General features: G+C 46.3%; 2 protein-coding genes across 3 annotated transcripts; one reads left to right on the top strand and one right to left on the bottom strand.

The window, feature by feature from the left end:
• Positions 1-1,113: 1,113 nt before the first annotated feature.
• On the bottom strand, positions 1,114-10,149 carry AIRIM (AFG2 interacting ribosome maturation factor). 2 transcript variants are annotated; one of them, XM_060019588.1, is made up of 5 exons: positions 9,892-10,149; positions 9,443-9,717; positions 7,361-7,540; positions 5,333-5,451; positions 1,114-5,159 (listed from the first exon to the last, which is right to left on the bottom strand). In XM_060019588.1, the coding sequence occupies exons 2-5, from the start codon at positions 9,715-9,717 to the stop codon at positions 5,122-5,124; spliced, it is 612 nt and encodes a 203-aa protein (XP_059875571.1). In that variant the 5' UTR covers positions 9,892-10,149; the 3' UTR covers positions 1,114-5,121. The 2 variants fall into 2 exon arrangements, with proteins under 2 accessions (XP_059875571.1, XP_059875581.1); XM_060019598.1 differs by having other exon boundaries at positions 5,333-5,455.
• Positions 10,150-10,342: 193 nt separating this feature from the next.
• On the top strand, positions 10,343-25,646 carry CDCA8 (cell division cycle associated 8). The gene is made up of 11 exons (XM_060003911.1): positions 10,343-10,431; positions 10,592-10,704; positions 10,844-10,972; positions 13,009-13,049; positions 14,948-15,020; positions 17,035-17,117; positions 19,752-19,816; positions 20,938-21,033; positions 22,156-22,282; positions 23,040-23,126; positions 24,364-25,646. Exons 2-11 carry the CDS (start codon positions 10,608-10,610, stop codon positions 24,406-24,408), a joined length of 843 nt encoding a protein of 280 aa, XP_059859894.1. The 5' UTR covers positions 10,343-10,431; positions 10,592-10,607; the 3' UTR covers positions 24,409-25,646.
• Positions 25,647-25,799: the final 153 nt, after the last annotated feature.

Consider the following 25,799-nt stretch of genomic DNA (forward strand, 5'->3'; position numbering starts at 1 on the left):
CCTGTCACAGCTGAGGAGGTGTGAGGGAGCTTCTGCCTTCTGTGGCAGAGAGGAAACAGTGGTGTAAGGAAAAGACTCCTTTCACCAGAACCAAGAAAACCCTGGTACGAATCCCGGCAATGCCACTGATAAGCTGTGGCCACGTAGAAAACTTTCTCAAAGCATACTTATTTCACGGCTTGTTAAGGGTTGAGGAACATGTTAAAGGGCACAGCCCAGAGCTATGCACTCAGTAGGTGACTAATCAACCTCAAGTGAATTTCAGCTCCTTCAATGTTTATAAAATTACCAAAAGCCCTCACACGTCTCCTCCCACTTGAGCCTTACAACTCTGTAAGGACAAACGTCATTATTTCATTGTAGAGATGAAGAAGCTGAAACTTAGAGGAAGGAAAACAACTCGCCCAAGATCACCTGTCTAGTAAGAGGCTGACCTGAGATTGGACCCAGGTCTGGGTCACTTGAATTCAGCAAGGTTTCCCCAGAGTTGGCTATCAACACACTAGCTCCTTCCCCATATCCCTGAATCTGCTCCTCCAAATGTGCGCTCTCCCCACCTTCTCACAGGGAGAAAGAATTACAAACAACCCAATGCTTGAACAAGCTGGAGATGGTCCCCGGCCTCCATCATCCTGAGTAAAGTCAGACCACACAGCCTGGATTCTCCCTAGGCAGGGAGAAGTTCTTTTCTTCAGAGCCTAGGGTCCCACTGGCTTTGAAAACCCTCTACTCTGCCTGAGAGAAGAATTCTGAGGTCCATTCTAAATGTGGATGGGGTAGAGACAGGAAAGAAACACAAATTCTTCATTCCGTCCCAACAGATTGTCTCACGGACAGGGAAGAGGGTTCTGAGCACCAAGAGTCTATTTCCCCACCTGAGGGAAACAGAGAAAAGAACTCACATTTAATATCTCAACCCATGAGCCAGTGGCATGCTTAAAGGAGAGCAAGAAGGATTCCCACTATGATGATTCTCCCTAAATTAGTTTATAAATTTAATACGATTCCAGTAAAAATACCAACAGAATTCTTTTTTTATTGCGGGTGAGTGCGTGGGGCGGTATTAACTAACTGAAAATTCCAAGGAAAAAACCATGAGCAGGGGTGGCAGTGAGAGGGAGGGCTACCAAAACCTAACAAGTGTCAAGACTTTGGAAACAACCTAAATGGCCATCAGTAAGGGGCTAAATAAATTATGTTATACCCACACAACAGAAAACTATGCAACTGTTTTTAGAAAAAATTAAGGAAGCTCTTTACGCATTCGTATGGAATGATCTCTAAGATACAGTAGGTGGAAAACACGAGGTGCAAAACTGGATACACAGCATGCTACCATTTGTATGAAGTTACAGAGAATACAAAAATACTTGCTTCTTGCATTAGTCACCTATCATTGTGTAACAAATTACCCCAAAACTTAATGACTTAAGACAAACATTTATTATCTGTTTCCATGGGTCAGGAATCCGGGTCCGGCGGAGCTAGGTTGCCTTTGGCTTAGGTCCTCATGAGGTTGTAGTCAAGCTGTTAGCTGGGACTGTGGTCTCATCTGAAGGCTCAGCTCGGGAAGAGGGTCTGCTCCCAAGTTCACTCGGGGTTGCTGGCAGGCATCAGGCTCTCGTGTGAGCTCTCCACAGGGCGGCCTCACAGACGACTTCCCCAGGAGAGCAAGGGACAGCACCCACCATGGAAGCCAGTCTTTCCTCATAACCTAGCTCCAGAAATGACCACCACTACCACTGTCTTCTATTCATCAGAAGCGAATCTGTAAGGTCAGCCCACACTGAAGGGGAGGGGAGTATACAAGGGCATGGATCATTGGGGTCTATGGGGCTATCTTGGAGGGTAACCACCCCTGCACTCATAGAGGCAAAGAATATTTTTGGAAGGACACATAGGAAACATTTAACATTGGCTGCCTCCAGGGAGGGGGACTGAGTAACGGGGAACTTTCACTGAATATGCACTTGCACCCTATGAATTTTGTACAATGTGAAAGTATCACTTACTCAAAAAATAAACCAAATTAATTGTAAATTTAAAAAGGACAATTAGAGGGACTCCCCTGGTAGTCCAGTGGTAAAGAATCCACCTTCCACTGCAGGGGACGCAGGCTCGATCCCTGGTCGGGGAACCTACATGCCGCGGGGCACCTAAGCCTGCATGCTGCAACTACTGAGCTCGTGCACCTCAACGAGAGCCCATGAGCCACAAACTACAGAGCGCACGTGCTCTGGAACCCACGCACAACTAGAGAGAGAAGCCCATGCGCTGCAGTGAAGAGCCCAAGCCACAACGAAAAGATCCTGTACACCTCAACGAAGACTCCGAGTACCGCAACTAAGACCCAACGCAACCAAAAAAATAAGGAAAATAAATAAAATGGAAAATTAGGATAGCAATTTAACAGCAGAAGAAAAAAGCTAAGAAGGAAAAATTATACTTAAATAATACAGTTATTACTTAGCACCTTAAACATACTTGTGTCTATTCAGTCATGATTACTTGCTTCAATGAGGGAGGTTTAAAAAGCTCATTTTTATACACACACACACACACACACACACACACACACACACACAAGCAAGCAACTCCCATTTGCAAAATACATACTCTTGATCATGGCATTCACAAATTCATTCCAGTGCACCTTTACAGACCCATTTCCTGCCACTCTTCCGTCCCCCTGTGAACTCCAGTGACTTGCTATAGTCAACTGTTAATGCTTCCAGTTCTAGGGGGTACAAGCCACAAGCACAATGGCCACACACTTCCAGGAGGTATCAGCTTCCATTCTTTCTCAAATACTGCCTTTGCTTAGACTGTCCCTGTACGTGCAGCACCCTGCACTCCTTTCTGAGCCTCAAGGCCTGACTCAGATGTCACAGTCACCACGAAGGAGTCCCACAAGCAGTTGGCTGTCACCTCTATCCTCTCATGGAATTCTGTTTTGATCTCAAATACAGCATTATTATATTACAGTTTAAATCTATCCACTTAAAGTCTGGTCCTAGGACCATCAGCATCACCTGGGACCTCATTAGAAATGCAGAGTCCAGGGCCCCACCCCAGGACCTACAGAATGGGAATCTAAATTTTAACCAGATACCAGTGATTTACATACATTTTCAAACTTGAGAAACACTGGTTTAAATCTTTCCCTGGTTTAACTATAAATCTTTTTAGGGCTCTCCTTCACCTCTGTACCCACAGCACATCATAAGACCTGATACCAAATGTCTTGAGTTAAGTTATTTACAATTATTATATATGTGATAGATTTTTTTAAATTTCTGGAAGAAAAAAAAAATTCCTGGAAGAATATACACCACATTATTAAAAATGATTACGTATCTGGTAGGTGGACATTGTGCATTTTTCACTTTCTGTAATACTTCAATCTTTCACAGCCAGAATGTATTATCCTTACAGGTAGAAAAACATGATGACTTAAAAAAATACATGTAAAATATAACATTATAATACATTCATAAAATGATATATAATTGTATTGAGCTATATTCACGGATATGAAAAACTGGCCAAACTATATTAAGATTTTTTAAAAAGATAATTTAAACAACAATATTTATCAATAACACCCTAATTGTTTTGTTAAAAAAACTTGTGAATATGGACACTAAAAAGATACTTAACAAAATATCTCTGGTGGAGCTTGTTTTATACTTTTCTGCATTTTAAATGTTTTCTACAATTTTTCTGTTTTTTTTTTTTTTTTTTTTGCCGTACGCGGGCCTCTCACTGTTGTGGCCTCTCCCGTTGCGGAACACAGGCTCCAGACGCGCAGGCTCAGCGGCCATGGCTCACGGGCCCAGCCACTCCACGGCATGTGGGATCTTCCCGGACCAGGACACGAACCCACGTCCCCTGCATTGGCAGGCGGACTCTCAACCACTGCGCCACCAGGGAAGCCCTCTACTGTTTTTTAAAAAGCATATATCACTTTTGTAATACGAAAAAAGTCGTTTTCATTTTGAAAAATATCTATATTCTTTATTAAGCCTCTTTACATCCAATGACCCAGATTTTTACACCAGCCCAGGAAGTTGACAGGTCGGGAAGTACCACGACCATTTCACTGATGAAGGCACTGGGCCTCAGAAACCCAACCCTGAACACCTGACTGTGAGCTGGTGTTCTCCCATCTACGCAGCCACCCCAAGATCACAGAACTGTAGCAAGTCAGTCACCAGCTTTGGTTTAAAAAAAACAAAAAACTGTTATTTGAGGAGTCCCACTATCCCCAGTTACTTACTCTCAGTAAGAGCAACAAGAGAACCCCTCCAAACACAAAGCATTCAGAATAATTCATGCTGCACCACCTCCCCCTGGTGGTAGGCTCTGGAAACGAAAATTGTTTTGATGATAAGGAGCTACTGCAATTCGAAAACAGTAATTGTTTTCCACCAATATCACCTCTACTTCTTTATTTTTCTAAAATATCTATTTATTTATTTGGCTGTGTCAGGTCTTAGTTGCGGCACACGGGATCTTTCGTTGCAGCACGCAGGCTTCTCTCTAGTTGTGGCACGCAGGCTTAGCTGCCCCTCGGCATGTGGGATCTTAGTTCCCTGACCAGGGTTCAAACCTGTGTTCCCTGCATTGGAAGGAGGATTCTTCAGCACTGGACCACCAGGGAAGTCCCACCCCTTCCTTCTTTAAATCATCAAAGCCACTTTTTTCCATCAAGGAGTTGGATACTGACACAAATACACGAAACCAGGACCTGGTGTCAACGAGGCTCAGAGCTCTGGATGATGCTGGGGGCAGCAGCACTCTCTACCCCTGTCCTTTCCTTCCTTACCACTTCTGTGGCTGTTGCTTCTGCACCCAGTGTTCTTCTGCACAGCCTTTCCTGCATCCTCTCTGTCTCTGTCCACTCCCCTGAGCCTTAGGAAAGGGCAAGGTGTGACCATGTGCCCTCACCCAGGACCTGGCATGAAGAAGACCCAACATCCAGTACAATCCTCAGGCTCTAGGCACTGACATTTCCAATAAGTCCAGTTGCAATGCTGACATTTCTTTAGAAATATCAGAGCGCAGTAAGGTCGGTCTTCAACTGCGTCCCCCTAGTCTCCCGATAAACACACGGCTTCTTCACTCTTCCAGGAAGAAGGAAACATTCAACAGGATATCTGGAACAGGAAGAGAGAGAACACATGGCATACCACCTCTCCAGAAAACACAAAACATCAGATTTGTAAAAGCTACAAAGGCACCATGAGGGCATCTCTACATGCTTTCAAAGAGGTGAGACACAGAAAGAAAGGAGGGGAGGAGACACGAAGGACTAAATGAAAACCAGTACCTCGTACAAGGTCTGGGTGTTCGTCTTCCGAAATTCGGTCCCAGGCTTTGGGCAAAGCTTGGATGTTTCCCAAGTCTCCCCACTGGATTGAGGACAGAAGGTACTTCCTCTTCAGGTACCTTCCTGGGAGTTAAGGAAGGTGCTCAAAAAGAAAATGAAATATGCTGAAGGAAGAAAATACCCTGGAGAGAGCTCCTGGGAGCGAGAAAAGTGAAGGCGCAGCTACTGCCACATTTACCAGGTGGGCAGGACTCGCCTCTGCTACACATCTTTACCGAGCCCTTCTTTACACACATGGCTCTGGGCTACAGGGAAAAGGACAGAAACACTGTCCCTGCAATCTGGGATCTCACCGTGGTGAGAAAAAAACAGAAACTGAAAAGACTCTAAGTGACAGGAAAGATAAAACTCAGTGGAAGTTCAGAGGATGAGTTCATCGCTTTTAGAGGACAGGAGGAGGATTCCAGCACATAATGGATTCAGGGGCAGGACATTTCCAGTGCGGCTGGCATGGAACGATGTGCAGAGTAGCAGGAAAGGTGGCTGAGAGGGCAGGTGGAGCCAGAACACAAAGACCAGCACGGGGGTTCTCGTCCTCAGAGCACCAGAAGCTACTGAAAACTCCTACACAAGCAACAGGATCAAAACGAGACTTCCGGAAGATAGATCTGCGGAGTGAGGCCACTACCCGGGGGTGGCTTAGAGGGAAAGAAGCCAGGGTCAGGGAAACCTGTCTAGAGACTGCATGTGACTAAGGGTCCAAGTGAGAAACAATGGTAGAGTCAGTGGGGATAGAGGAGGAAACTACAAGAAGCACCAAGGAAACAGAATGGAAGGACTTAACAGTTGAGTGCTAACATTCTTACAACGGCAGCTGGCACACCATAAGCGCTCAGTGAGGGTGGCCCCAGCTACTGCTCCCACTGCCCACGCTGCTGCTGCCACCACTGTGGCCGATGCTGCTACGCTGCAAGCAGAAAACAGCAGGAAGGGGGGAAAATGCTGCTTAAGTTTCCAGACTAAGCGATCAGACAGGTTTGATGCTACAACTTAAGGAAACAGGAGTTGCACGGGAGGGCTGGACGGAGGATTTCAATTCTCCATTTCAGCTTGCAGTTCCGCGAGATTCCAGTGGGAGGCATCTGCAGGAAACTGAAAATCAAAACTAGAGGCAAGAATAAAGGTTGGCTTGGGAGTGATTCAAATGAAGGTAGAAACTCCAGCCAGAGGGTAGATGCGACTAACAGGCAAGAATTGAGAGGAAAAAGGTGAGAGAACTCCAACTAACAGGTCTTTCTGCTTCCACCCAAGTCCTTCCTCAGAACATAGCTGGGTGATACTGTTGAAAACATAGGTCTGATTAGGTTACTCCTCTACTCAAAACCTTCTATAGCTTTCCATCTCACTCAGAGTAAAAGCCAAAATCCTTTCAAAGACTTTGGAGGCCCCACCAGGCCTAGCTCTGCCTCTCTGACCACATCTCCTGTTAGACCACCCCCCTTTCACTCGGCTCAAGCCCCACTGGCCGCCTTGCTACTTCCTGAACATACCAGGCTCGCTGTCACCTCAGGGCCTTTACGCTTGCTGTTTCTTCTACCTGGAACACTCTTCCCCCAAATACCCCCATGGTTCTCTCCCTCACCCTCTTCAGGTCTTTTCTCAAATACCACTTTCTCAGTGAGGCCTTCCCAGACCACCCTATTTAAAACCACAAGCCCACCCTCACCCCTCGCTTTCCTCATTCCCTGCTCTATTTTTCTCCAAGGCACTTATCACCATCTGACATTCTATATAATTTCCTTTTTTTAATGCCTATCTTCTAGCACCTAGAGCAACGCCTGGCAGGGAGCAGTTACTCAATAAGTGATTTAAGGAATGACTGTACAAAGGAATGCAGAAAGAATCCAAGTTCAAGAACCAAAGAGAACTGACCCATACGATATATTTTTGGGCAATCTTGTGAAAACTGAAATTAAAAAGACTTCCTGGAACAGTTCTGGAACTACCTGAAATGTGTGCAAAGGATACAAACTTCGATAATGTCTCTCGATATCCTGTAACCACTCCAACATTTCAGCCACAGAGGGGCTTGCAGCTGAAGCCTGCAGGACAGCATCGAGGCTGATCGTGTCTGCATGCTGCTCATAGACCTGAAGCACGTGTTCCACGTGGCTGCTGACTACATCACGCACCTTGAGGAGGGCGGCTCTGGGGGAAGAGTCTGATATTAGGCAATATCATGAGAAAGGCCTAAGGCCAGGTTCCTTAACCTCAGCACTAAGGACGTCTTGGACCAGATGATTCTTTGTGGTGGAGGGCTGCCCTGTGCATTGCAGGATGTTCAGAAGCATCCCCGACCTCTACTTACTAGACGACAAGAACAAACCATGCCTCCACCGTTCCCAAGGTGTGACAATCAATAACGTCTCCAGATATTTACTGCCACACATCCCAGTGGGAAAAACTGCTCCAAATGAGATCCATTCGTCTATGGAGATTGATGATGGTGCCTTGGAGGCAGGGGTGGCTCAAGAATTCAGAACTGACTTAAAGATGGAGAGGCTGAAGTGACATGGCTCTCAAAGCTGTGTGATGATGTTATTCCCAGCTGCCAAAGAAAGTAAAGACCAAGCGGCCCTTCTGGGGCTGCCATACAGGACAGCAAATGCTCACACACAGTCCAATGCAATGTACGTGAGAGGAATAAGCAAGACGAAACTGAAGCAACAAACCAGCAGTGTTCTCATGCTACCTCGTGCCCCATCCTAGTGAATTCTTCAACAGGTAAGATTTGGGCTCTTGACACACCCAGACTACTGTGGATCTTAGGAAAGTTACTTATTCTCAATCACGAATAAAAACAGTCTCTTTTGTTCACTGTGCATCCTAAGTACCTAAAACATCGAGACCGGCAGACAGAACAACAAACAATTGTCCAATGAATGAAAAGGATTGCTGTGAAGAGTAAATGCAACAATGCATATTAAGTGCTTCGCGAAGTGCCTAGCTTATGGTAAATTTTGTTATTGTTCCATTGGTGACTCCAAGGGGCCCAGCCACCAAGACGAAGGCTACAACTTCCCAAAGGGCAAGGCGGTCCCTAGCCTAGAACTGCAGCTTTCAAAAATGTTTGACTGTGACTCACAATTAAAAATAGACTTAAAAGTAACAGCCCGACACTCACACACAAACACATAATCAATTGAAATAAAAGTTCACAATCTTAGAACGTACCGTGACCTAATTTAATTGATTGTCTTGTCTCTCTCTTTTACTCAGCTTAGGAACTAAGTCTGCTTCATTGTTGTATTCCTAGCACCTGTGCTTGGCATCCCATAGGGGCTTAATAAAATGTTTTTTGTACAAATGAATACAAAGAAGGCCCCATCTTTGACAGTTTCCTATTAGTCTACGGCACAGACTCTACACACTAGACCCTTCTCTTGTCCTGGTCAAGGAAAGGCCATACGTGCCCTGTCTCTTCTCTATCCTCAATTACCTGTAACTCTAAGGTAGAGGGTCTAACATTAGGCATAGTAAGAGCTTAGAGACGTGCTACTCGTGGCACGCAGACACCAATGAACAGCTGAACAAGTGGCCCTGGTGTCAGGTATACTTGGGTTAGAATCCCAGTTTTACTATTTACTAACTGCACAACCATAGGCAATCTGCTTGAGCCTCAGTTTCCTCATCGGAAAAATTAATTAAGTGAGGTTAAGTCAAAGAGGTGTTGAAAAGATTTTATGAGATAATGTATGTAAAACCCTTAGCTCTGGCACCTAATAAGTTTACAGTATAGCTCCTCACTGCTTTTTACCTAAGAAAGACTATAGAGGAGGGCCAATAAGCGATCCCCATTGCTCTTCTGTTCTGCTTTGATAACTTTTACTAAGTCCACCACTGTCACGCCTAGTCTGACAAGGGAGGTGCCAGAAAATGCCTTCTTGACAGAGATCCCATTGCAACAAACGGAAAGGAGCAAAGGCTGACATATCCCTAAATACCACGCTCTCAAGTAAGAAGAAAAACACCCTTCCGACTGATCCTAGCTTATTAAACACCCAGTTTTAAAATCTTTCCGCCAAGAGCGAACGCCACTGAGCCTCTTACAGCCTCTCCCCTAGCCTGTCCAGGAGGGTGTCACCAGCCGCCAGCTGCTTGCGCCTCAGCCGCTCCTGTAAGTCTGGGAAGGCCCGAAGTGACGGCACATCCTCAAATCGCAGGTTCTGTGCGGCCTGCAGCTGCTCTGCCAGGTTGCTGAGGGAGGCCAGGAGGGGCGGGCAGTCCCTGAGAGCGCTCTGCCACAGGCCCTGCTGCTCCTCCACCACGGGAAAGCACTTCCTCAGGGCCTCCTGCACCGCGAGCAAAGGCTGGTCTTGAGTCATCTTCCGTTGGGGGAAGGAAAAAAAAAAACAAAAAAAGCATTAGGGTTCCAAATCGATAGGGGAAGGACCGGGTCATGGGTGGGAGTTATTTCCGTTCGCAGGTGAGAACAGCGTTTCCTCAGGTAGGGCCGTCTACTCCTCCCGACAGGAGTTTAACGCAAGGCGTTGTCTTACCTTTAGAGGGGCTCTCGGAAGGCAGGACCCTTGTTTCCCACCTCGGGAAGCGTTTCCTGACTATTCCTCGGAGGAGGCTCGTCCGGGTTCGGGCAGTTTCCTGTTTTAGACTGCGGGTTCCCCGGGCCTATCCGTGCATCCGGAGCCAGAAGCTTGTCTCCTCTCCTTGAGACTGCGCGTCGCTTTCCCTAAACCACCGGGAAAACTTAAAGCTAAAGCAATCAAAGTTTAAGAACCTTCCAAGGGCCCCAGCCTGCCTCCGAGTCTCTCTACGCATGCCCCAACATGGCTACCGAGTCGCGAAAATATGCCGTCAATGCCTTCTGGGTACTGTAGTCCTATATGTGGATTGGCTGTCCGATCGCAGAGCTTCCCTGTGATTGGTTATTGTGGGATCCTCCTAAGACGGCGGCTTCTCACTGGTCAGACTGTGGCAGTTTGAATTTGGTGGCGGCGGTCGCACGTCTGGTTAGCCCCGGAGCCGCTCTCTCTCAGCTGAAGCAGCCAGGTTTTTCTCAGCCCCTGTTTCGGGACCCACAGGTGGGTGCCTCGCAGATCTTTTATGCCCAGGCCCCGAAGGGCAGGGGTCCCCCTCCAAAGCCCCTGGGGTGCCCTCCGCCCTCTCCCTCACCCTTGCGGCCCCTTGTCCCTCCCCGTCTCCGCCGCTGACGCCTTGTGGCTCGGCCCCCTCTCCCCGCAGCCTCCATCGAAGCGCCATGGCTCCGGCTAGGAAGGGCGGCAGTCGGGTGACCAAGACCAGCTCGGTACGGAGCCGAAAGCTCGCCTCTTTTCTTAAGGACTTCGACCGTGAAGGTAAGGGGCGGAGCCCGGGTGGTCGCTAGCACCTGGGGCAGTCGCGGGGTGCTGGCGGATTGGGGCGCTGGCAGCACGGATTCCAGGCCGCATTCGCCCGCCGGGTGACCCGTGTCCCGTCCGCTCTGCCCTCTCGCAGTGCAAATACGATCCAAGCAGATTCAGTCAGACAGGCAGAACCTCCTCAAGGAGATGGATAACTTGTACAACATCGAGATCCTGCGACTCCCCAAGGCGCTGCGCGAGATGAACTGGCTCGACTACTTCGGTAAGAGCTGCTAGTCTTTCCCCAGGCCTCGGCCTGGAGCCCTTCTGTGGTTACCTTCGTCTTCTTAGTGAGGTCTTCCAAGATCACTGTAGGAAACTGCAGCCCTACTCCTTCCCCCCACTCCCTGTCTCACCTCCCGGCTTTACTTTTCTCCTTAGCTCTTGCCCTCATCTACCTCTGCAGGCAGGCAAACGTTTTCTCTAAAGGACCAGATAATAAGTATCTTAGGCTTTGTAGGCCAGAGGGTTCGCTGTCGAAACTACTCAACTTTGCTGTTATAGTTCCAAAACAGCTGCAATGAATGGGCATAGCTGTTTTACAATAAAAACTTACTTATGGACACACTGAAATGTGAATTTGACACAGATGTCACGTGTCATGAAATACTCTTTTTGGGGGGGGCGGGGGGGATATTTTATCCAACCATTTGAAAATGAATGAGTGGCTTGGTTTATTACCAGACCTCAGGTGGAAGGATAATCCCAAGCAGGTCTTCCTGCAGCTTAGGGAAAATGCCAATTTAAAAATGGGCATATCGAATGGTGAAGTGCAGGACTCAAAGAGTTTTCCTGGCCAGAGAAAAATCCCAGCCTGTTCCCCACCCCTTGCTAAATGTCCAAGGAAATGCAAAAGGCTGTCCTTTTGCTGGGTTACCCTTACTTTTACTATTTTCCTTATTGTTCTTTACCCAGTATATAGCCTCCTTCCTGGATAGCAATGCATGTTCTGTTCACATAGTAGACGTTCAGTGATGCTTTTGACTTCCCCTTTTATTGATTAACCTATTTGTGCATCTCTGCAAATATTCACTGAGCATGTGTTAGGCACAGTGCTAGGTGCTGAAGATGCATTGGGAAATAAAACAGGCGTTGTCCTTGCCTCCAGGAACTTACAAGTTAGTAGAGAAGGATCATTTTTAAAATTTGGACATGATTATATATTTAAAATTATGAGTACTACTAAAGAGAATAGAGTAGTGGTCAATGAGCACATTTATATAGTGCTTTCTATGGCAGACAGGCACTGTACCAAGTGTTTTCCATATATTAACTAATTTCATCCTCATCACAACCATATTAATTGTTAATATTATCCCTGTTTTATAGACAAGATTAAAGCACAGAGATTGTATACTTTGCTCAAAGTCTCATAAGCTAGTTAGTGACAGAGTCTACTTGAACCTAGGCATTCTGGTTCCAAAGCCTGAGTTCTTAACTATTATAGGGGATACTACCAGTTTTTCCAGCCAGAGGACCTAACCTAAGTTTTTATTCTACATCTAAATCTGCAATACACATTTACTCCCTACTTACTGTGTGACATTTTTTTGTGTGTGTGTGTGGTACGCGGGCCTCCCACTGTTGTGGCCTCTCCTGTTGCGGAGCACAGGCTCCGGACACGCAGGCCCAGCGGCCATGGCTCACGGGCCCAGCCGCTCCACAGCATGTGGGATCTTCCCGGACCGGGGCACGAACCCGTGTCCCCTGCATCGGCAGGAGGACTCTCAACCACTGCGCCACCAGGGCAGCCCTGTGTGACGTATTTTTGCCAGAAGCTATGGGTATTATCTCTGTCCTCAAAGAGTTCAGTTCAAGGCAGGGCACTTTTACAGTTTTGAGTAGTTGTTGGATGTGACGATAGTGAGCAACTAACTCAGCACATTGCAGCGATCTGCTGAGAGAGAAAAATAAGCAGAGTTTGCGTTTGAGCTGAGTTTTGAAGTATGAATTAGAAATTTTTTGGGTGCAGAGGAATATTTCGGGCAGAGGAAATAAGTACCAGGGCACTGAGTCATGAGAGACAGTGGCACATTTGGGAAATAACAGGCACTTTGGTGTGGTGGAACCTAGAATAAGCCATGAGGGGAACAGTCAAGCTTGGAGAGAGATTAAACTAGGTTGTAAAGGCTCCTGAGTGTTGGATCAAGGGCTTAATCTGTCAAGTGTAAGAAAAGTAAGTGGTCATATTAGGGAGGATGGTTTATTATTTAAATTATTAGAATCTGATAGTAACTAAACAAAACGTTCTTTTCAAAGCCCTTGGAGGAAACAAGCGGGCGCTGGAGGAAGCAGCAACAGTAAGTGACTTCTCCTATTTTTGAACTGTTGGTTAGTTTTAAGTTTAGTCTGTTCACAAAATTCAACCAGTGGGTGCTGACTGTGGAAGAGGTTCCAGAGGGGAAGTATCTGTGTCAACAAAAAAATTATAGTTGTCAAATGCTGAGTACATGAAGCCCAGATAATTTCAAGGTTTATAAAGAGAGGTAGTTCTTTTCTTGGCAGGTTCCTTGCAGCTCTTTGCCTGGACCTTTGCAGGGGAAGAAGAAAGCCTAAAGTCCAAGTTCCTTTAAGCCCCTGCATCATTACACGGTGACCTGGCCTGCTAGATGAGGCAGAGTAAAGAGTTTAGATCTGCACTGTCTGTTACAGTAGCCACCAACTACGTGTAGCTCTTTAAATTAATTATATGTATTCAGTTCCTCAGACACACCAGCCTCATTTCAAATGTTCAGTAGCCACGTTCCATTCCATCATCCGTTTCAGACAGCACTCGTCTGTCTAGCACAGCACTTTCTAAGCTAAGCCTTGACAGCTTCAGAATCCCCGTCTGAGTACTCCATGTAGTCTCTGCCAGCCCAGAGATGAAACCTGTGTCATTCCTAGTCTGTAACGACTATTCTGATATTTACACATGCCCTGCAAGAAAAGGCCTGTGAATCATGCCTGCTTTTGCCTATTCCCATACATATAGTTACCACTGGGAACAAATTTAATTAGAATGGCGACTGGAAGCCTTTTTGAAGGCCCCAGGGGCAGAGTAAAAAAACTTTTGGCCCTCTAGACTTTAAAAAATAAAAAAAAGTTTTTTACAGTAACTGTGAGGTGCTGAATGTGTTAATTAACTTGATTGTGGTAATCATTTCACAATGTGTATGTATCACAAATCCTCATGTTGTACACTTTAAATATGTTAGAATTTTATTTGTCAATTATACCTCAATAAAGCTGGAGGGAAAAAATGAGAAGGCTGACATAGCATCAAGTGTGGTAGAGAATATGGGTCATTAGGAACTTGTTTGCTCCTGGCATGTAAACAAGTACAATCACTTTGGAAAACAATTTTGCATAATATTAAGGCTGAACACTTGTGTACCCTACAACCCTGTAATGCCCCATCCCTAAATATATAGCCAAGAGAAAACTTGGACAGGTGTGCATCAGACACATGTATAAGACAGTTCAAAGTAACAGTGTTTGTAATAGCAAAATACTGTTGAGAGGAGATTGGACAAATCCATCGTGATAGATATTACATAGCAGTGAAAACAAATTAACTACAACCACAAATAGTGATCAAAAACAAAAGCAAACAAAATATTGTTTAAGCACATACACATTTGTGGAGAAACACACACACACTTTCTTTCAAGCAAATGGAATGATGACAGTGGTTATCTCTAAGGAATGACAGAATTAGGAGACTGGTCACCTTTCGAGGAGAGGCAAGGAAATAGAACAGGGAAAAATACATAGCCTAGAAGCCAGTAATTGGCAATGTTTTAGGCCTTCGTTAGTATGGTGGGTTTATGGAAGTTCAATATTTTGTATTATAACTAACAACAATCTTTTGTATGTATCAAAGAATATGTTTTGGGTTTTTTTGTTTTTAATATTTTACTTATTTATTTATTTATTTGGTTGTGTGGGGTCTTATTTGCAGCAGGCAGGCTCCTTAGTTGCAGCTCATGGGCTCCTTAGTTGCATGCGAACTCTTAGTTGTGGCATGCATGTGGAATCTAGTTCCCTGACCAGGGATCGAACCCGGGCCCCCTGCATTGGGAGCACGGAGTCCTATCCACTGTGCCACCAGGGAAGTCCCAAGAATATGTTTTTTAATTAATGTTTTTAATCTTAAAATATTGTTCCTCATATTTGATGGAATATACCTTTTGTTTTCTGGCTGTGTTCATTACAGGCTGACCTGGATATCACAGAAATAAACAAACTAACAGCAGAAGCTGTTCAGACACCCCTGAAATCCGCCAAAAGTGAGTACTTTTCAAAACCCCTTGTTGAACTGTGAGAATGAAGGCCTAGTGTGGTTGGCTGGCTGCTTGGGGAGACCTCACTGGAGGAACCTCTTCCCTCTAATGCCTGGTCCTCAGTCTTGCAAATCCAAAAATTTGATTTTAGCCTCTGCATTCAGTTAGTGATATACAGGACTGATAACTAACCGAACTCTTTAGACCAATGTGTGAGCTAAAGTGAAGGTGAAAGAAGAAAAACAAAAGCTGTGCTGGAAACCAAACAGTGTTGCCTGCTTGCTTCCCTGAGTTAGAGAGCTGAGCAAGGTTTGGAGAGGTGCTACAAGACACGTTAGTGCCGGCCAAGACTCTCCCTGATGTGATCAGAAGGGTTCAAAGAGCATTGTGAAAGGACCAACTGTCTAAGCATGTCATTCCATGTTGCTCAATTCACTGACCCATCTGTGGAAAATTCTCTCACATACACGTCCAACACTCTGAGAAACACTACCTTAAAGGGTAAGTTTGGGGGAAGCTGGGTTGTAATTAGTGAGCATAGACTCAGGCCAGGGTGAGTTCTGTTATGGACGTGATTTCACTGTCATTAAGCTCCAGTAGCTCAATGCATCCAACTCCAGTGAAGATGAACCTGACCCAAGACCTGGAGTTTGGGGCTGCCCACCAAGCGGGCACCTTCTCCACTGGGCCAAGCCAGAAACACCGTCCAGTTCTTGTTCCAGCTTGCCTTCCATCAGAGCTGTCCTGTAGCATGAAGACAGCATGATGGGATTTTCACTTTCCTAGTGTCATGTTCCAGGCCTGCCCCAGCAAGGTTGTGACGTAATTGGACTTGGGTGTTCCTAGAGTTAGTTCCTTAGCTGCAAATCTGCAATCTGTTAGGTCGCTTTGGGTTATTTCTACATTTAGGTAATGTCCAATTTCTCTTTTGAATTCCACTTTTTTTTTTTTCTTACTTGGTGTGTGGGGTGTGGGGGGCTGATCTTCCGATTTCACCACTGGGAACTGAACACACTGGGACCCAGGTCGGACAACAGTAGAAACTGGTTTTGTGTCCTCTCGACTACTGGACTTCAACTACATTGTAAGCTATTTTTTTTTTAAGGTAAATATATTTAGATTCTTATTTGTGTCAGGGAGAAAAAAAAGCTTAAAAGTCATTAAGTCTGATCTCTCCTCCCATAATTAAATTTCTCTATGGAATCCCTGCTTGGGATTTTCTAGCCCATGGCTGTACGTATTTAGCAGTGAGACTACCTGTCATCGATAGACAGCTGTGATGGTTAGAACGTTTTTTCTAATTTTGAACCAGAGTTTCCTGTGGTATCTACATATTGATACTGGTTCTGCTCTTTGAGGTCCCATAGAGCTGTCTTCCATATGACAACCCCTTAAATATTAAAAATTGGTGCTATTTCCTCCGTTATCATCCATCTTAAACATCCCTCATATCCCTTTTCCTTCTAAGATGACAGTTGTAATAATTTATTATTTATAAATAGTATTTTATTATAATAAATAGTAATACTTATTATGTGTTCAGTACCGTCCAAGGGACTTTACATTCATTTGTCCCACAAATATTTAATAAGCACTTATACAGTAGGTGCAATTCTAGGGTTTGGGATGAATAACAAAGACCGTGTTTTTGTGGAGCACACATTCCAGGTCTCATCATATCCCTATGAAGTGGCTCCTCCCTTTTAGATGATCACCATGAAAGCCATGTGACCTAGTCAGAGGCAGGGCCAGGCCTCAAGCTCAAGGCTGTCTGACTCCAGGGTCTGCACTCTTATTCAGAATGCTGGGCTGCCGTACAAAGCATTATATGGGGTTTCTTAACCACTCTTGAGACCCTCTTTTTTGTCTACACCCTCTTTTTTTTTTAAAGTCATCTTTATATTGGATCTATTTCTTGATTACAGCCTAAGAGTGCATAAGTTTTATTTCCTATAAGAAATGTGAATGCATAAAAGTTTATTCCCATGAGAAATATCACTCTGTTAAAACTTTCTTATAGCACGAAAGGTGATGCAAGTGGATGACATGATAATGGAAGAAGAAGAGGAAGAAAATAAAAATAAGAATCCTCAAACTGCAAGAGTAAGTAGGCACTCAGATTCAGGGCTGGAGCCTGTCAGGAGAAAAAGGAAATACTTAAAATAAAGTATGCTCCCCCAGCACCCTTGGGCACAGCCTTTAAAATGAGTGAGAATTCACTAGCTGGAGAAGAAAGGGAAGGGAATTCCAGGAAGAGGAATGAAAGTGCCCTTTAAGGAACAGGAAGCAGTTTGGTATGGCTGGGCTGTAAACTGTGAGGGTGATCTGGGGAGAGCAGGGGCCAGAAAATGAATGGCCTTGTGTGCCAAACTTGGAAGTTGCAGTTTCATGAGGTAGGTCTTGGTAAATGACATGACCAGATAGGTATTTCAGAATAGGATTCGGGATAAACGGGAGAGAGGAAAAACTAGAGACAAGGGAACCAGTCAGGAGGCTACTGTAATTCTTTTTTTTTTTTTTTAATTTTTTTTTTAATTGAAGTTTAGTTGATTTACAGTGTAGTGCCAATCTCTGCTGTATAGCAAAGTGACTCATTTATACACATAGAGACATTCTTTTTTGTATATTTTCCATTACAGTTTATCACAGGATATTAAGTATAGTTCCCTGTGCTATATAGTAGGACCTTGTTGTTTATCCATCCTATATGTAATAGTTTACATATACTAATCCCAAACTCCCAGTCCTTCCCTCCCTCATCCCCCTCCGTCTTGGCAACCACAAGTCTGATCTCTATGTTGTGAGTCTGTTTCTGTTTTGTAGATAGTTTCATTTGTGCCATATTTTAGATTCCACATATAAGTGATCTCATATGGTATCTGCCTTTCTCTTTCTGACTCTTAGTTCACTTAGTATGATAATCTCTAGTTGCATCCATATTGCAGCAAATGGCATTATTTTGTTCTTTTTTATGGCTGAGTAGTATTCCATTGTATATATGTACCACATCTTCTTTATCCATTTCTCTGTCGACGGACATTTAGGTTGCTTCCATGTCTTGGCTATTGTGAATAGTGCTGCTATGAACATAGGGGTGCATGTATCTTTTTGAATTACAGTTTTGTCCGGGTATATGCCCAGGAGTAGGATTGCTGGATCATATGGTAATTCTGTCTTTTAGTTTTCTGAGGAACCTCCACACTGCTTTCCATAGTTGTTGTACCAGCTTACCTTCCCACCAATAGGGTAGGAGGGTTCCCTTTTCTCCACACCCTCTCCAGCATATATTTGTAGACTTTTTAATGATGGCCGTTCTGACCAGTGTGAGGTGGATTTGATTTGCATTTCTCTAATAATTAATGATGTTGAGCATCTTTTCATGTGCCCACTGGCCATCTGTATGTCGTCTTTAGAGAGATGTCTATTAAGGTCTTTTGCCCATTTTTAGATTGGGTTGTTTGTTTTTTTGTTGTTGAGTTGTATGAGCTGTTTGTATATTTTGGAGATTAAGCCCTTGTCTGTCGCATCATTTGCAAATATAGTCTCCCATTCCGTAGGCTTTTTCCTTTTTTTTATGGTTTCCTTTGCTGTGCAAAAGCTTGTAAGTTTGATTAGGTCCCATTTGTTTAGTTTTGTTTTTACTTCTATTGCCTTGGGAGACTGACCTAAGAAAACACTGGTACAATTTATGTTAGAGAATGTTTTGCCTGTGCTCTCTTCTAGGACTTTTGTGGTGCCATGTCTCATGTTTAAGTCTTTAAAGCATTTTGAGTTTATTTTTGTGCATGTGTGAGGGTGTGTTCTAAGTTCATTGATTTACATGCAGAGGCTGCTGTAATTCTTGAACTGAGGCACTGACCCTGTAAAAAGAGAAGGGATGGTTCTGAGATAAGTTTTATAATGGAGAGTAGGCAAGACTGGTAGAGGGAAGGAGGGACCAGAGATGACTAGGTGGTTTCTAGTCTAGGGAACTGCCATCCGGTGGCATGTGGGGCACAGGAGGAGGAGGAGTGCTGGGTTAGGGCTAAGGGGAGCAGTCCCTGTGTCAGTTGTTTGGCCTGCTGAGTGTTCAGTACTTCTCCAGGACAGCTCGCCCTGACAGAAATCTCAGCCTGGAGCTCAGGCAGAAGTAAGAGACTGAGAGACAACGACTCCCAGATCTTTAGGTGGTTGTCCCAGCGAGGGAGTCGATGAGGTTGTACAGGGAGAACGTGGAGGGGAGGCTGAGGATGGACCCTAGGAGGGAAGGTAGAAAGAGGAGCTCGTGAGGCAGCCCGCAGAGGGCCAGCCAGAGAAGTGGGGAGGTGGGTGGATCTTAGAAACAAGGGAGGATGTCAGCAGGTAAAGAGTGATTCCTGTCAGGTACCTCCGAGGACTCAACAAGGGTGAGGACTGCTGAGGGTTCCTTGGATTGGGCACCTGGGTACCCTTAGTGACCGTCACAGCAGCACTTTGTGAGGGGGTGGGAGTGGGGTGGGGAGACCAACCAGGCTGTACTCAGTCCAGAAGACACTTACCTTTACTGTCAGTCAAAGGCCTCTATTCTGAAGACTCAGGCAGTATAGATTCTTAGTTGATCAATTATGTTCAGAATTATTTAAGTCACTGTGAATTCTGTGAGATAGACCTTCTGATGTTCGGTATTAGTTTTCTTTTCCAGAGCTGGTACCCCTTTCCCTTACCTTTCCCCTTTGCAGGGCCTTTTGTAACCTCAGTTTCATTTGCCTGTGACTTCAGGTTAAAAGGTGTCCTCCATCCAAGAAGAGAACCCAGTCTATACAAGGAAAAGGCAAAAGTAAAAGGTAACAGGTTTTCCAGATTTAGATGTGTTTTTGGTTTTATTGGAGAACCACATTCATCATGGCAGAAATAGGTGGTAAAGGGCTTTTGTGACTTGTGTTCAAGTTGCGCTTCACATCATCGAATCCTCCAGTATCCGAGCTGGAGGGGCCTCTAGAAACCGTCTGACCCAACACCTTCTCTGGTTCTTCTGCCCACGTTCTCTATCTCCCCCCGCCCTTTTTTTTTTTAATGCAAACAAGGAGATTAAGACCCAGAAACACAGAGTAAGCACTGCATATTTTGTTCAGTTACCTGACAGTCCACGTATAGAGCTACCCACAGTCGGTCACAAAGTGGCTGTCAGCTACCTGTAGTTAGTTTCTTAAAAGATTCCTCCTCGGGTTTCCCTGGTGGCGCAGTGGTTGAGAGTCCGCCTGCCGATGCAGGGAACACGGGTTCGTGCCCCGGTCCGGGAAGATCCCACATGCTGCGGAGCGGCTGGGCCCGTGAGCCATGGCCGCTGAGCCTGCGCGTCCAGAGCCTGTGCTCCGTAACGGGGGAGGCCACAACGGTGAGAGGCCCGCGTACTGCAAAAAAAAAAAAAAAAAAATTCCTCCTGTTCTTGCTAAATAATGAGTCACCGTAGACTTGGAACTGTTTATGCTGGGAGTTGGGGGGAGGGGCTGCCTCTTAACAGGCTCAGGAAAGTAGTCACTGGGGCGTGTGTCTGTGAAGCGGTGGGCTCCTCCCATTTCTCCCTGGGCAGTGGGAGCTGTCTGGCAGGAGGACAGGAGCTCCAGCTAGGGGGCCTGCAGGGTGCTGAGGGGCTGGCTCCTTCCCCTCATTCGTTAGCTTGATTGATAAGTCAGATTCTGGAGGCAGGCGGCCTGGGTTCGGAGTTCTGGCTCTGCCCTAATTGGCTGTATGATCTTGGGCAAGTTATTTAACTCAATATGCCTGAGTTTCTGCATCCGGAAATGAGGATCATGGTGCTTCTCAGAGGGTGGTTAGGAGGGCTGCACGAGCTAATGTGTGTAACGTGCCCAGGATAGGCTCTGACATGGTCAGTGTTACCTGCCTCTGCGGCTGCCGTCCCTGGACCTGAGAGTTGGCGTACCTAATGGTCATGTCTCACCTGTAGGTCAAACCATTGTGCCACTGTTACCCCAGCTGTGGGCCGACTGGAGTTGTCTATGGTGAAACCAACTCCGGGCCTGACACCCCGGTTTGACTCAAGGTGAGTATTGACAGCAGCACTTGGATTTTTGTGGGAGCCCAACATTTGATGTTTGCCAGAAAAGAAGGGTGTTTAAGAAAATACTGGGAAGCCCCTAACAGAGGAGGGTAACTGCCTGGGTTTCCTAATGTTTGCCTCTCCCCTGAGTGTAGGTTTGCGTGTTTTTGGTGACAAAATGATTCTTTACCTGTCCCTGATGACTAGGAGGCCTCTAGTGACTGTTTTGGTCTTTTCCGATTCTGATCAAGTTTATTTTAAATTGGTAGGTACTCTCCCACACTCTTGGTAGGAGTGAAAATGGACACCACCTTTTGGGAGACCAGTATAAACAAGGATGTTCTTATAGCATAAATTAATCCCTTCCATAGTGCTGGTCAACTAGATAGGACATGGGGTATAGCCATTAAATAAGTACATCCGCATGTGCTGATGGGGAAGAGCTTCATGATCACAAGCATCTCCAAAGCAGGTGGCAGGGCAGCGTGTCCTAGATGACCCCATTTGATAGAAAGTTTCTGGAAGGACGCATAAGGAACTGAGAGTGGTTATCTGGAGTGGGGAGAGTGAGGAAGACTTACCTTCTACTTCTAATTCTCTTCCTTAACTGCTTATTGTTTTTTTTTACATGAGTATATAGCAAAAGACATTTAGGGAAAAATAGATGGCAGCATTTTAAAGGTCTTGAGAAAGTCACTTTGGGAATTAATATAATGATGTAATCTCTGAATCATCCAACTTTGACCCTGGAAAAGTCCTCCTGATGGAAGCGCTTAGCCACTCTTGGAAGTATATTAACCACAGTTTATTTCTGACTTTGTGGATGGATGGATGGATGGATGGATGGATGGATGGATGGATGGATGGATGGATGGAGACTGGTATCCATATGGAGCTCTGGACCTAAAATATACATGGATAAGAATTAACTTTCACTAGATGTATGTTTGATAATTACAACCTCCTTCCTCCAGCTGTGTTTAGTCAATACTGCTTTTTAACCCTAAATTTAGAATGCGCCTTCTTAGAAATGTGTGATTTGAAAACTGCAGCTTGAGGCCAGATGGGGTCAAGGTGTCATTCAGTCTGCCAAGCCATCTTTACAGAGATTTTCCCACTTTATAGGGTCTTCAAGACCCCAGGCCTGCGCACTCCAGCAGCCAGAGAGCGGATTTACAATGTCTCTGTAAATGGCAGTCCTCTTGCTGACAGCAAAGAGATATTCCTCACCGTGCCAGTGGGAGGCGGAGAGGTAAGTGTTCCAGAGGGCGATCAGGCCATGGCGTGCTGCTTACTCAGCATTTCTTCTCTTGTCCATCACTCACTTCCCTCCCAAAACCCAAAGTCCCTTTGGTTGCATGGCTTCTGATATCCACATTTCTGTAGGACTCAGAACCATTTCCTCTCCCAGGTTAGTGCCAAGATCCTTGCCCAGCTCTGGGTTTCATTTGTTCATCCACTAACATTTGCCCATCTGTCTTGTAGCAGGTTCAAGATGTAGAAGACATTCGATGTAGAAGACATTCCTGCCCTTGAGAAGCAGTTCAGTAGTCAAGCTAGGCTCCCAATTAACTGTAACATGTGATGTGTGCAGTAAGGGAGATATTAAAGGGCGTGCAGAGGAGGGCACTATCGGGGTGCGTGCGTGCTTAGTCTGGAAAGGGGAGCTCGAGCTGTGTCTTCCACTTTGTGTAGCTTCAAGGGGTCTGAAGCAGGCAGAGCAAGTTGCTGACCTCGGCTCCTGGGACGGAGGGGATGGTTTATCTCAGATGAGGTCTGCAGGGCTTTTCTAAGCTAACGTGCACCCCTTCTACTCAGCTGATCCAGCTATCGGCCCAGTGATAAACACTGACGGCACTGTCTCTTTCGGATTAACTCCCCTCCCGCCTGCCTTGCCATCCCCCTCCACAAGTGCAGGACATCAAGGGACCCCCGGAGCACACTGGGCTGCTGGGTGGAGGTTCCTGCCCTGAGGGACGTGCCACGTTAACCCTCTCCCCTCCACACAGAGCATGCGGTTATTGGCCAGTGACTTGCAGAGGATTGATATCGCACAGCTGGATCCAGAGGCCTTGGGAAACATTAAGAAGCTCTCTGTAAGTCTCGGGTTCCTCTCCACACACAGGAGGCCTCCAGTAGCCTTCTGGGTTTAGCCGTACTTAGGATCGCCTTTTGGGTCTGGCCTGCTGCTTTACACTTACAACTGTGTGGCCTCTTTCCCCCAAGGGATTTTGACTGTTATCCTGCTTACTGAGCAGCAGTTCTGTCCCTAAATTGATGCTGAGTTTTGGTCCAACCAGAGTGCCTGCCACAGAAGTTCCACAAGAGAATCAAATCCTGCCTCATTCAGGCAGTTGGTGCCTGTATGTTAGGGCACAATTGACCCCCTGGGGACTGAAACTTCCTCACAACAGTTCGGGAACAGGGTGAGGAGCTTGCTACCAGGAATCCCACAGAATCAAAGAAAGCACTGAACAGGCAGGCCCTCTGAGTGGTGGGACCACCAGTGCCAGGAGTTGATGGGGCTCCGCTCTGGTGCACCAGCTCCTTTAGCAACTCTGTCTTTGGGGCCCATGCCCTCACCTCTCTGGCACCTCGTCCTTCCCCCACTCAGCGGGTAACCTTCTCCACGAGGCTCTTGGTTCTGTTGTCCCTTACCTTGAGTCAGTATGTGGCTCTGGGTAGCCACACTCCCAGCTCTGACTCTATTGCTCCATTGCCCAACGCGGACAGTCCAGTTTCAGTCTTATTTAAATTCTCAAGAGGAAGAATTGAATTAGCTCAGCTGTGGTCAGACGGGCCTCCCCGGTCCCTTCCGCTTTGATTTTGGCTGGTGGATGGGAACACCTAGTGCAAACATGACTGCTGTAGGTCCCCCCTCCTGGGGGGAGGTCTGTGAAGGGTACATCCAAGTAAGGGGACGGGCGGAGGTACTTTCCCAAACATGTTGTACAGAACAGAGGCCGGTGCTGAGATCAGGCACATACCCAGCCCCCCGGATCTGGTGACATGCATCATCTAGCTGGACCTACAGCATTGCTGTTCCCAAATTATACCTTCACTGTCTCATTTGGGATGGTATTTTGCTCCTTTGTTCAGATGAGAAATGGAGATTCAGAAAGGTTAGTTCGGTCTGCGTTGGTGGTATAGAGGAGAGCATAGCTGCCTTCCAGAAAGGTTAGTTTGTTCATGTTACCAATAGAGGATGGAGGGCTGAGATTCACTCAGACCAGCCCGGCCCCAAAGCCAGTGCTACCTGAGCAGACTATGTGCTAAGTGGGCAAGGCTCCCAGCTTCGTCCTCTCTAAAGGGCCTCTCTCCTTGTCCTTTCAGAGCCGTCTTGCTCAAATCTGCAGCAGCATACGGACTCACAAATGAGGCTGCTATTCCAAGAAGCCAGATTTCACAGGATGGACCTTCAATGGGCACTTTTGGGACCCTGAAGATACCTCTTCCCTTGGGCTTATTGTCTGTTTGAACGTGAAGTTCCAGAGCAGGGAGAAGCGTTCCTCTTGGAGAATTCAGGAAGCGTTGCTATTGGCACCTCCCAACCCAGATGACAGACACTGCCTCTGTGTCCATACAGTCCAAACCTCCTGCCGTTCTCCCAGCTGAATTCTCCTTCCTGCTCTCAGCTGCCGCCTCTGCCTGCCGTAGCTCCACGTCCTCTCCGCCCTGCCCTAACTCCAGCCGAGGCTGCACAGGGGAGCCTCCTGTTCTCGGGAAGACTGCCAATTCGCCCTCACCAGAGAGCCCGCTCCAGCTGGCGTTCCCGCCCTGTGCGTGCTTGAGGCTGGGAGCTAGGCTCAGAGAAGTGAGCTCCGTGAGAGGGCGGCTCCAGGAGCTGGGAGGGACTGTGCAGATGGGGCAGGACCTGTCACAGCAGTGACCACAGGAGGAAACACCTCCCCTCCTGCGCACATCCCCTCCCTTCTGTGGTGGGTACTGACAGGGCTCTGCAATCTTAACACCTGCCATGCCCAGTAGTTTGGTTTCAAGCTGACTTGTAGACTAGTATTTTGTATTATCCCTGTTTACCAAAGACCAAAACTTGGTTTGTGGGCAGTTTCCATGTCTTACTCCTCTACCTCTCTGGTTAGTCCAGTTAGTGGGAATCTGGATAAGGGAGCTGTAGGGCTTAGATTAATCAGGGGTTTTTACATGACTGGCCGCAGAGGGACTCTAAGCTGTCTGTGGCCCTGTGGTCCCCACCAGGCCTGTAGCCTTTGCAGAGAGCACTTCTGTCTTCTGAGGTTCATGGGGGAGTGGGCGTAGCTTGCCTGGTGGCCTCTGCCCTGGCGTGGGCTGCCACATGGGCACTGAGATCCCTGCGCTCCAGCCAGCACCTGTGCCCCAAAGAATCATTAGATGTGGTTTGAGAACGTGGGAGCTGAGAGTCCCCACCCCAAGCCTGAGAGCACAGTGTTCTGTGAATGGCTCTTTGTTGTACTCTATTATTTTCCTACATGACCATTCTAGTCCAGTCCTGTTCAAGATGTGTTCAAGTTGTTTTATTCTCCCTTTCCTGAGACTTTTGTACATACTGTTTTCCTGAGTCATGGTATCTGTAAGCTGATTTATTCTAATCAGAGCTACTGAAAGGTACCTGTTTTCAATAAATTGTGGATTTGTTTTTAATTGATATTCCGCCCTGCCTGTCATCTCCAAGCTGTGCTACCTGGACCAGAGACAATTTTGGAGCTGAAGCTACTGGAGTGAGGGTCTGCAAGCAGCTACTTTCCTCAGAAGATGCGAAAACCTTTACTTCA

Source organism: Delphinus delphis, chromosome 1 (genome assembly GCF_949987515.2).
Source record: "Delphinus delphis chromosome 1, mDelDel1.2, whole genome shotgun sequence".
NCBI lineage: Eukaryota > Metazoa > Chordata > Mammalia > Artiodactyla > Delphinidae > Delphinus > Delphinus delphis.